This window comes from Mobula birostris, chromosome 4 (assembly GCF_030028105.1).
Source record: "Mobula birostris isolate sMobBir1 chromosome 4, sMobBir1.hap1, whole genome shotgun sequence".
Classification (NCBI taxonomy): Eukaryota; Metazoa; Chordata; class Chondrichthyes; order Myliobatiformes; family Myliobatidae; genus Mobula; species Mobula birostris.
Window position 1 is genome coordinate 85,462,882 of NC_092373.1, and position 12,342 is coordinate 85,475,223.

Genomic DNA, 12,342 nt, shown 5'->3' on the forward strand with positions numbered 1-12,342 from the left:
ACCGCTGCACCCTTGCATGCTTCGTGGCCCGGTATCGGTCCGTGGCCCGGAGGTTGGGGACCACTGTTATATGTCAATGATTTGGATGATAAAATTAATGGCTTTGTGGCCAGGTTTGTGGATGATACGAAGATAGGTGAGGGGCAGGCTGTGTTGAAGAAGCAGGGAGTCTGTAGATGGACCTAGACCAATTAGGAGAATGGGCAAAGAAGTGGCAGATGGAATATAGTGTACGGAAGTGTATGGTCATGCACCTTGATAGAAGGAATAAAGGTGTAGCCTATTTTCTAAATGGAAAGAAAATTCAAAAATCAAGGGTGCAAATCGTCTTGAGAGTTCTTGTGAAGGATTCCCTAAAGGTTAACTTGCAGGTTGAATCAGTAGTAAGGAAGAGAAAAGCAATATTAGCACCCATTTCAAGAGGATTAGAATAGAAATGCAAGGATGTAATCCTTTTTGGTTTTAATTTCCATATTTCCATTCCATGAATGAATACACCAAGTCTTGTCCCCTGTCCTCAAAAGGAAATGAGCCTTTGCTTGAATTCTTACCTTAGCTGCTAATTCTTTCTGGCGCTCGGTGGTGGTATAGCTGGAGGGTGGAATGTCATTGCTTCCTGTTGAGTGCAAGCTATATGATGAGATGCTCTGGGATTCACTAAGGTCTTCACTGGTGTATGAGGATACAGATTCACAGCCTGACCTCAACATGGTCTCCAACTTCTCACGCAATAGTAGATAGTGTCTTGTCTTTTCCACCTGCGAACCAAATAAAAGGCAAGAATTTTATTTTCTTTAGAGATACAGCGTGATAATAGGTCCTTCTGGCCCAATAAGCCCTTGTGCGGCTCAACTGCACCCACGTGACCAATTAACCTATTACCCGTACACCTTTGGAATGTGGGAGGAAATCAGAGCGCCTGAAGGAAACCCATACAATCAGGGGAGAACGTACAAACTCCTTACAGTCCTAAACACAAAGTATATTAGCAACTGTTTTTGAAATTTGTTTCATTTGGCTACAGTAGTGGAATCGCCTTGAAGAAGTAAGTCTGACAGTCCCTTCTTTGAGGAAGCATTTATGAAATTTGTAGAACACCCTATCCTACCATGTACAAAACACAATCTCCTGAAGGAACTCTGCAGGTTGAGCAGCATTTCTAAGGGAAAAGGAATCTACCTGAGGCATTTCCCTCACAGATGCTACTTGACCTGCTGAGTTCCTCCAGCAGATTGCTTGCTGTTCCAGATTCCAATACCCGCGGTCTCATGTCTTTATCCTACCAGAGTCCTAACCTGGCCACAAAGTTCTTCTGAGTGATACTAGAAGTTCCTAAACTCACTGCCAAATGTGTGCAGAATTTCCTCAATTCAGAATTTACACTTCTTGACTGCTAATTGTTGTTCCAAACTATAATAAGGGTGAGTGTGTCTGGTTAGGGTACCATCAACTGTATTCAGAAATTTGTTTGGCTTTGAGAAGTTTGTTTAGTTTAAGCTTTAGCATTCAAACTCAGTTGCTTCTTACTGAATGTAAAGTTCCCCAGGAATCATTACGATTGTTTTAAAACAGAATAGCAATGATGCATGAAATAAGCAATTATTTATTTAATACTGGTCGTTTGTTGGAGATTTAATTGCAGAACTAAGTTCAGCACAAAGAGTAGGCACTTCAACCAAAATTAAAAGGCCACCATCTGTGAGTAACTCAATTAGAAATGACTAGAAACTATTGCTTTCAACAATAGAGCAGCATGCACTCCAGTTTCATTGGTGAGTAGAAATGATTTTTATCTCGAATATTTAAAATGTTTATGAAGTACCAATTGATAGGATTACTTCCAAAGGGGTGGGTACTTTAATAGCATCCTTGAAGTCCCATAAAGTGAACAGAATCCCACAACAGGGTAGATTCAATCTTGGCTTTCACTGTTTTACGAAAGGGGCTATACTGTACTGTGATCTGAAACTCAATTTGTGCTGAACAACATTAAACAAGTGCAAACATTAAGATTATATTTCCACCAGATGTAAACTTCACTGACTCAAGTGGGGCTACTCCTTGTCTTCCTCATCAAATGGAAGTCCGAAAGCCACTTGCTCTCCGGACACACATTTGAAGATGGGACACTTCTGGTAAGATATCAGAGCCTCAGTTGCAAGTTTATCATCAGCTGCTATGAGGGGAGGAGAGGAAGGAATATGATCACGGAGGTTTCGATAAAATTCTTAAAAAGTTCAAAATTTTGTCCCATCATCCAAGACTCCCTTGACAATTGCAGAATTTCTTAACCTCCTGTAATAGGCTGAGTTTCTCCAATTCCCATTGGTGGTCCAGAATGAGGCTATCACTTCGAGGTCGCCAGCCAGCTAGATTCTCTTCGCCACGGACGTAGGCAACTGAAGTGTCGAGGACCCGCCTGCGTCTTCGCTGCATGCCTGCAAATAATGAATTATGTTAAGTGCAATGCAAAGTGGTGCTAGAATCAGTTTGTTAAATGGAGAGCTATGAATGTTTTTGCTATCCAGAACATAATGTGAATTCCAACCATAGGAAGGCAGGGAGTCCTACTAACCATACCTGCCAAGGTTCAGCCCTCGGCTGTAACTGAAAACAATTTGATGAGGTTCCTAAATTTCTAACTTTACTCCAATGCATTGATTTCAGTTTGCAATGTGGCCTGTTGATTTGTTTCCATGAGGGCCCGCAACCAGCAATATTCTGAGACTTTGCTGTTTTAAATACGTTATTTAAAAACTTTTACTATTGTGGAAAAATTAGTTAAGATCCATATGAAGAGTGGAGTTAGTAATCAAGAAAATATAAGATTGTTGCTCTCAAACCAGAAATATTTAACCATTAGCATTGAGTTATAGAGTTATACAACACAGAAGTGAGCCCTTCAACCCTAATTTTCAATGGCTTTCCCATTTTAAGTACCTGCTTAAATTGTTCTTAAGTGTAGTAATTGTATCTGACTCCTCTAGTAGTCAGTTCCAGATATTAACCATAGTGGGGAGGGGGAGATTTATTTATTGAGATACAGCGTGGAATAGGTCCTTCTGCCTAGCAACCCCCCAATTAATCATAGCCTAATCAAAGGATAATTTACAATGACCAGATTAACCTACCAACCAGTAGGGCTTTGGACTGTGGGAGGAAACTGGAGCACCCGGAGGAAACCCACGCGGTCATGGGGCAAATGTACAAACTCCTTACAGGCAGCGGTGGGAATTGAACCTGGGTCGCTGGTACTGTAAAGCTTTGTGCTAACCACTACACTACAGTGTCCCCTCAGATCCATTGAAAACTTCCTCTCACTCTGTACTTACATCTGCCTGTTTTTGAGATCCCTTCCAAGCGAAAAGGAGTCTAAACACCTACCCTATGTACAATGCCTCCTATAGTTTTATGTGGCACTATCATGTCACCCCTTCGATTACTTTGCTCCAAGGAAACAAAACTGACCTATCCAATCCCTCCTTCTAATGACAATCCTCCTCCAACATCCCGATGAATCCCCTCCACCCTCTCTGCAGCATAATCACATCCCTCCACATAGTGTGCAACAGAAAACTAAAAATCATGTTCAAATAAAAATGATGTCTTTTTTATGATTGAAACAGGGGTGGGGGAGTCACAATGACACAGACAGTAGAGCCACTGCCTCACAGTACCATACACCTGGATATGATCTGACCTTCTGTAGTCTATTCACATGCTCCTTGTTTACTTCATAGAAACAGAGAAAACCTACAGCACAATATAGGCCCTTTGGCCCACAAAGCTGTGCTGAACATGTCCTTACCTTAGAACTACCTAGGGTTACCCATAGCCCTCTACTTTTCTAAGCTCCATGTATCCATCCAGGAGTTTCTTAAAAGACCCTATCGTTTTCACCTCCACCACCGCTGCCAGCAGCCCACTCCACGCACTCACCACTCTCTGCGTAAAATACTTACCCCTGACATCTCTCCTGTACCTACTTCCAAGCACCTTAAAACTGTGCCCTCTTGTGCTAGCCACTTCAGCCCCGGGAAAAAGCCTCTGACTATCCACACAATCATTGCCTCTCATCATCTTATACACCTCTGGCTGCTTAGGTTTCCTCTCTTATCCAGATGAGTAGGTTATTGCAAATAGTCCCTAAAGTGTAGGTGAGTGCTAGGATTTTGGGAGAATAGATGATGAAAAGATGATAATGTCCTGATGAATGGTCCTGGCCTGAAACATTGACTGTTCATTTTCTTCCAGAGATGCTGCCTGACCTGCTGAGTTCCTTCAGCATTTTGTGTGTGTTGTAATAAAATATAGGGAGAATTAGATTACCACAAGATTTGTGTATGTGGGTATTGATGGTAGGCCTGATTTTGTGCTGTATCTTTCCATGATATAAATTGTATAAAAGGAATAAGCCTTTTCAACAAGTTCTGAAAAAGGAGAATATTTCAATATTTCACATTCTCTTATTACGTAAAAAGTCATTATTTCTGTAAACTAGATTTCAACATTTCTGATTTATCTCAGCACAAAGAAAAATATTAGATTTGGGATTTGAAGTTAAAAGCAGGGTGTTTGCCCCTCTTGCATTTGTTATTCTCATCCCTCAAGGTTCTTCATTTCACTGGAAGCTGCCACACTCCTCACTGCCTTCACTACTAATGCACCTGGCCTCATCCAAAGGAAGGTTACTTTGCAGAGCTTGAAACAGATCTCCAGTGTCCCCCAAAACCATGTATTCTGTTGATGAAACAGTCATATTTAATATTATGATGAGGATCCTAGGAGGATTTTACTGGCATCAGGATATTTCCTCTAAATGATTCTGCATCTATATATGATGACATTCTTTTTAAAGTTACATACTCTTAAATATTTAGGTATTATCATCACTAAAAAATTATAGAGACCTTTATAGAGCTAATTTGGTTCCTTTAGTGGATTTTATGAAGCAATTATTTTGTAGATGGAACCCACTTACACTTTCGTTAGCTGGCCGAATTCATGCAGTTAAAATGATGATTTTATAGGAATAAATTATATTCACACTTGAGGACCATGGAGGAGGTGCTCTTCAGAAAATGAAAGATTTGATGTATTTTTCAATTTAGGATATGGGTAAATCATATAATGATGTGGGAGGCTATTCAACCCATTTGGTCCATTTGCCTCCCATTAGTCCTATCCCACTTTCCTTATTTCACTTGCAACTTACAAGTGCTCACCAATGCTCCTTGTAATTCTTTTTGACCACAAACCTACATGAAAGGGTAATTTGTAGATACCCTCTGACAATATGTTTTGGATGTGAGAAGAGCAACCTGTCCGATTATGGATAGAATGTGTAAACTCAACACAGAAGGCAAAAGGAGTCAACATTCAACCTGTGCCCCAGGACCTGTGAAGCAACTACTGATGGTTCATCACTGGGAAGTAGCTTCATTGTTAGCTAGTCTGCAGATTTTGGCATTTTAGGATTTAAGTTCATGTCTACCAATCTGAATTATATTCTGTTTGAGATACTTAGTGGCTGGATTCTCTGTCCTTTTCTGTAAAGTGGTGGCCCATTCACATTTAAAAACCTAGAGTGTCAGGCATTGAAGCAGTCCTGGGGATAGTTACTGATTCAACAATCCGCAGCCCACAGTGCAACCCTGCAATTTGATACTCCCATTATACCCATGGGGCACTCTGTGCTCAAGTGACTCCTGGCTGCTGCATTTCTGAATGACCTTTCACTGCTCTGCTGGGTTGACATGTCTTTTTGCAGGAACAGAGGCAGTGTGTGCAGTCTGAATCAATGATCTGGCTGACTGGCCTCTGCATCAATGCTTGATACTTCTCCCCTTCCGGAAGTTAAATCACATGCGGTCAATCTCTGGTATACAAACTGGAACGAAAAGATGTTAAACCTGACAAACTTCTCAAAGTAAACTCATACTGTTGGTTTAACTAGTTAAACAGCGACCAGCCTTACCTGGGCTCACAGCATCTGCCACCCGGCACAGGCTTAGTTCATACACACCAGTCACTCGGTTACTGTAGAATAAAAACAAAAGGACATGAACTCTTCAATGAACTTGACTGATTCCAAAACCTTGCACAACATAATCTTACACACCACAGGTAAAACTACAGGGTATTCTCCCAATTAGTGCTATCCATTGTTGGGAGTTTCACCCACACAGCTCTAGGCTTGACAGCAAATGCAAAGAAGGAAGAAAACTCATCTGGTAGATTTGTCAATGAAGAGAAGAATGGCTTTCACTGTAGACACAGATGATGGAATCTGGAGCATTTGTTGAGGGAAATGAACAGTTGACATTTTCATCTGGACAGGTCTCCAGATGAAGGGTCTCAAGCTGAAATGTCCACTCCATTTCCGGCTATCGATGTTGCCTGACCCACTGAACTCCCCCAGCAGTTTGTTTAACTTTCATTGTACCCGCTCTTCTGATCTGAGATGATCTTTTCCTAAACTTGTCTGACAATCAGAAGGTAAAGCTTTTTTTTAAATTCCAGGAAAATGGTATTAACACCCCTAGCAGAATTCCACCTATCCACCTCCTCCGGCTATTTCTCCAAAAGGAGATTAATTATTTTACTTCGTCTATCACTGGTAAATTATTGAAAGGCTTAATGATTGTCTGAGTGTAAAGATAACTACAAGTAATTTTCATGTTTATTTCTCTCTAACTGTCTTAATTAACAAATTAGATATAATACCTCTGTCACAGTGGTGGGCCATTGGGAGCAAGGGTGGACCCAAATGCAAGACACATCTTTTGAGGTTAATTAAAATTTAGTTTATTGTTCGATACCAGGAGAGCAAAGCAGAAGCAGCAATAGCGAACTGGACAAGGACTCAGGACTACGACTAGGCTGGGACAAGGGTCTAGGCTAGGACTCGGAATAGGATCCCAGAACTAGAGGCGACATAAAGAGGCTACGGTATGGACTCCGAGCCAGGGACTGGGCAAGGACACAGTACCTGGGTCTTGCCTCGGGTTCGGACCCCAGAACCCGGCATGGACATGACATGGGCTAGGGAGAGGAGGAACATGGAAAAACAAAGCCCCAGTCTCGGGAGAGCAGGTACATGAAACCATGAACACATACACAGAACACAGAGTCAGGACCCCTCCTTGGGTACAGGACATAGGGCTGGGACTCATGACCCCCCGCAGGGCAACGGCAAGACGGCCTGACTTACCCCACGGAGGTGAGGACAAGACACGACAAGACATGACCTCCCATGGGCCAACGGCAAGACGGCCTGACTTACCCCACGGAGGCGAGGACAAGACACGACAAGACATGACCCCCCCACAGGGCAACGGCAAGACGGCCTGACTTACCCCACGGAGGCGAGGACAAGACATGACAAGACATGAACCCCTGCAGGGCAACGGCAAGACGGTCTGACTTACCCCACAGAGACAAGGACAAGACAAGACCAAAACAAAAGAACACCAGACACTACCAATCTAGCTCCGGCGATAGAACTAGATCGAGGTGCAGACGAGGGCTAGAAGCGAGAGAGGCACAGAAGGGATTCAGACGGGGGGGGCGGGTAGGACAGTAATAACAGACCGCCAGGGCCAGGACTTGACTCGGAACTTGGAAGCCGCCAGGGCCGGGACTCGACTCAGTACTTGGATGCCGCCAGGGCCAGGACTTGACTTGGTACTTGAATGTCCCCGGAGCCAGGACTTGACTTGGAGCCTCCGGGTAGTGGCAAGCTCTCGACTCAGCCCAGGAACAGAAGACAGCGGTTCTTAATTCCCTCCGGCGGGTTAACTGACTGACCCACCTCGGTGAGGAAACTTTGCAGGCTCGCTTTGGCGAGGTAACTTGACAGGGTTGCTCCGGTGAGGAAAGGCGAATCACCAGCATTCGCTTCGGGCGGAGACTAGGCTTGCTCCGGCCAGGTGACATTGGCACGCCATGACTTTGGTGACTTTGCAAACACTCTCGCGCCGAACGGCTGAAAGCCAGAGACTATAAACTACCGGTTCAGCCGAGAGTTAATTGCCTCCAAGGCCGAGGGACACAGGAAAACAGGGAACCAAAGGGAAACAGGGAGTCAATGGTCCGGATCGTAACATAAACAAAGTAAGTTTAAAGGGACCCCGATCCGGACTATGACAACCTCGTTCCCAACTCATTCCTACAGCAACCACACATTACCCAGAACTGCTTTGTTGTTCCACCCATCTTCTCTGCAACTTAGAACTTGTTCTCTTTACCAATTTCTGACAATGTATGACCAACCTGAAATGTTAACTGTTTCCCTTTCCACTGATGCTGCCTGACCTGCCAAGTGTTTCCAGCGTTTCTTTCTTCATTTCAGATTTCAACATCCGCAGTTCTATGAATTTTATTAGCCACATATTTCTATCACACATCACAGAAACACACCCTTCAACCCAATAAAGCTATGCCAGCTATCAAGTATATTTCAATGCATATCGATAACGTGGAAGTAGGTTCACGGGTTTGGTGAGTGAGACAGAAAACACTGGCTTCAAATAAGCATATTAATCACTTACTTACAAATAATAAAAGATTTGACCAAACATTTAAGTCCCCGCCCCCCCCCCAGTTACACAAACTACAACACTAAATATTTAACAATCAGAATTTTAGCTAAGAGCATGTGTCTGGAGCAATTTTTTTGTTTTTTGAAGCATGCCCTAGGGACAAAAAAAAGAGAACAGGCCTTCTGCATGTGCTATTCTTATACCTGAGGTGTTTGAAACCGGACACCTCACAAATCAACTGATGGGAAAGAGCTGCTACAGATTACAAACGAGCCAATCAACGACCGACATGGTGGAAGCAGTTTTCGACTGGCAAATAAACAACACCCCTACATGACAATGTCCCATTTATTAGCAGCTGGTCCACAGCCTACTATGTATTGAAGATTAAAGTGCTCATCCAGATTCTTCTTAAATATTGTGAGAGTATCTGCCTCCACCACCTTCTCAAGAAATGTGTTCCAGATTGCAATCATCCTCTGCATGAAAATAACTCTTCCTCAAATCCCTTTAAACGTTTCTCCACATCTAAACATGTGCCCTCCAGCCTTAAACAGTTCTTCCATGGTGAAAAGTATTTTATTTTCTACTCTATCTTTGCCTCTATTAATGCTCACAATTTTATACAGTTCGATCAGGCCCTCCCTTAGCTTACTTTGCTCCAAGTAAAACAACCAAAGCTTTGAAGTCTCTTTTCTTTATGGTATCCTTGGCAAGATCCTAATGGATCTCCTCTAGACCCTCTCCAGCGCATTCACATGCTGTGATCAGAGTCAGGCCATTTTCTTTAAGTTTGTTTTGCTGAGTTACACACTACTCTGCCATTGCCTGTGGGAAGGATGTGACTAACAGCTTCTTCCCTGAGGCTGTGACACTGCTGAACTTCTCTTCACAGCACTAAGCGTATTGTACTGTCTCAGTACTTTTATATTTGTGTGCTGTAGCACTTTTTTTATTTGCAGTTATTTTGTAAATAACACTATCCTTTGCATTTTTGGTCAGATGCTAAATGCATTTCATTGGCTTTGTATCTGTACTCGGCATAATGACAATAAAGTTGAATCTAATCTAATCTAAATAATGCTGCAGTGTTATTAACATTGCTCTTTTTCTCTGTAAGTGAGCAATCTCAGTCTTATTAAGATCAATGCAGTACGACATCCCATTAGAAACGAATGTTTGAGCCTTACACTGCTGTTCCAAGTTTTGTGAATGTTGTGGACACCAGTAAAATCACCAAGAAAGCACAAAGTTCTCGCAGCAAAACAAATTCTTAATCACAATTGCTGATAATCTCCAGTACAATGTATGCCAAGTCTGTTACGTCCATGTTAATGTGAAACTCATTTTTGCAAAATCTCTTTTTTGGGTGTTAGCATACAAATTTATAGCCCGATCTGGTGAAAAGATGGGTTCCAATTTTCATACTTAGTTTATTGGTAATTGATAACTGGTTTATTATTGCCACATATACTGAGATAAAGTGAAAAGCCTTGGACAGATCATTCCGTCCACAAGCACACTGAGGTAGTGCAAAGCTGAAACCAAATGAAAAAGCAGAATATCATGTTGCAGAGCAAGTAGTCAAATAAAATGTATCAGCCATGATAAGGTAGACTGAAAGATTAAGAGCTTGCTTCTATGATGTAATGTGGGATTGTGAATGAAGCAAAGCGAACTTTAGAACTCGATGATCTATCCAACCAATCCAGATCCTACTTTATCTCAGCCTATTTCTTCCCCGCTATAACCTCAGTAATGCAATCAATTTGAGCTTTAATTTAATTCCCTGCACACTGACCACCGAGCTGCCAGGCAACTCTCTCTCTCCATCTGTGTACTACACCACGGTATACATTTCATGAGGAAAGACGAGCACCTGAGACCAGCTGAAGGCTGTCGGCAGTTGGCAAATACCTACCTTTCTGAAGGTTTGAGGGTTCCACTGCCAAAGAGATTACGGATGGAGCGGGAGGCAGGTAGCCTGGCATCACGGGTGTAGAAAACCATGCAGAAGTCTTTGGTGATGACAGTGGGCTGTGTGCAGTTCTCCATCTGCAATTTTAAAAAAGTGTTTATAAAAACTGAGTTGTCCAGGGAAGTAATACAATTGCTCACCGACAGACAGCCAAAACAGAAAAATTCCTGAAAAACTACAAAGGAGAAGTTGCAGGATGTCTGATAAAAGGAATTAAGAAATGTTACTTCCTCTCATTTCAGTCTCTTCCTACATCCGTGACACTTCATGTGCTCTCCCTCACTTCAATAACTTTGTCTCCCAGCCCAGATCATCTTATTTTCATTATGGATGTTCATTTCCTATAAACTTCCTCTCCCGATCAGGAAGGTCTTAAAGTTCTCTGCTTCTTTCCTGACAACAGGCCTAATCAGTTTCCCTCCACCACTGCCCTCCTCTGTCTGGCGGAACTGGTCCTCACCCTTGACAATTTCTCATTTGGCTCCTCCCACTTTCTACAAACAAAAGGCGTAGCCATGGGCACTCACATGGTCCCTGGCTACCCATGCCCTTTCAATAGCTACATGGAACAGTTCATGTTCCAAGCCTATACTCGTAATGCTCCTCAACTTTTCCTCTGCTACAATAACCATTGCATTGGTACTGCTTTCTGCTCCCATCCTGAGTTCGGCAATTTCATCAAACTTGCCTCCAACTTCCACGGCTAGCATTTTTTATGTGTTGCTGAATCTGTGGAGGGAGATTTATGTCCAACCTGTGCTCTATCTGATCCAGAAGAACTTTACTTGATGGGACAAATTGCATGGAGTTTTACTCTGTATTTAACTTGACCACGTGGTTTTAATGATGCAAGCTAGATGGTGTTTCACCCTGCAGCAGAGCTGAATCTGCCCTGGAACTAGTCGCAAATGAAGGAATTTTGAAAGAGTTTTATTTTCTGTTTGAGCTGATGTTGCTTTCTCTGAAAGTATTTGATGAAACTGTACAAACAGATCTTCCTCCTTTATTTAATTCACACTGTACTTCTGAATGTTTTTTGATGAAACTGTGTAAAGAATGATGGTGGGAGGAGGCAATAGCAGTCTCCTCCCACCCCGCGTGTGCAGCCCTCCGGTGGAAAATGATATTGTATCCGATAAATAGGGGCCGTGGACAATTCTGATTTGATGGAGAGGAACATGAAAGAACAGAGGAACATCTGGAGAAATTCCTGAAACACTCGTTTGCTGTTGTTGTTACTGCATGTTCGGGAATCTTTCGGAGGGTAGCCCTCAAAATCCCCGGCTTTGCCTGCTGTTGGCAACCGAGATTGAGGTTGAATCATTCGGACAGAGATGGCGCTCAGTACTCGGTGTCGGAGAGCTGATTCAGAGGCTCGAAGTTTTCGGATGACTCGGAGACGGATTGTAGTTGGGCATGGCAGGGTGAGTTTTTCTTCCTTCTCTCCTCTGCATGAGATGTGCGACATTTGAGAGACTTTGAACTTTTACTGTGCTCATGGACTTCTTCATCAAGTTATGGTATTGTTGCACTGTTGTAACTATATGTTATAATTATGTGGTTTTGTCAGTTTTTTCAGTCTTGGTCTGTCCTGTGTTTTGTGATATCACACCGGAGGAAATATTGTATCATTTCTTAATGCATGCATTACTAAATGACAATAAAAGAGGACTGCGTGTCTTCATAATCTAATCTATTTTAAATTTAATTCATCCCATTCTCCTTGAAATGTTTACTGGTATCTGTGCTGATACTTACATGGATGTGCTGAGAAATGTGTATGGGAAATGTAAACTGCTTCACTTCTTACACCCACACCAT

The 12,342-nt window shown here is 42.6% G+C and overlaps 1 protein-coding gene across 3 annotated transcripts in view; it reads right to left on the reverse strand.

The window, feature by feature from the left end:
• kif1aa (kinesin family member 1Aa) overlaps positions 1-12,342 on the reverse strand; it is a 503,440-nt gene that overhangs the window by 256,014 nt on the left and 235,084 nt on the right. For all 3 annotated transcript variants that reach the window (XM_072255712.1, XM_072255711.1, XM_072255713.1), the window contains 4 exons: positions 10,465-10,598; positions 5,978-6,039; positions 2,293-2,438; positions 552-758 (listed from right to left, as the gene is read on the reverse strand). In XM_072255712.1, the coding sequence (XP_072111813.1) occupies positions 552-758; positions 2,293-2,438; positions 5,978-6,039; positions 10,465-10,598 (549 nt within the window). The remainder of the gene's footprint in view (positions 1-551; positions 759-2,292; positions 2,439-5,977; positions 6,040-10,464; positions 10,599-12,342) is intronic.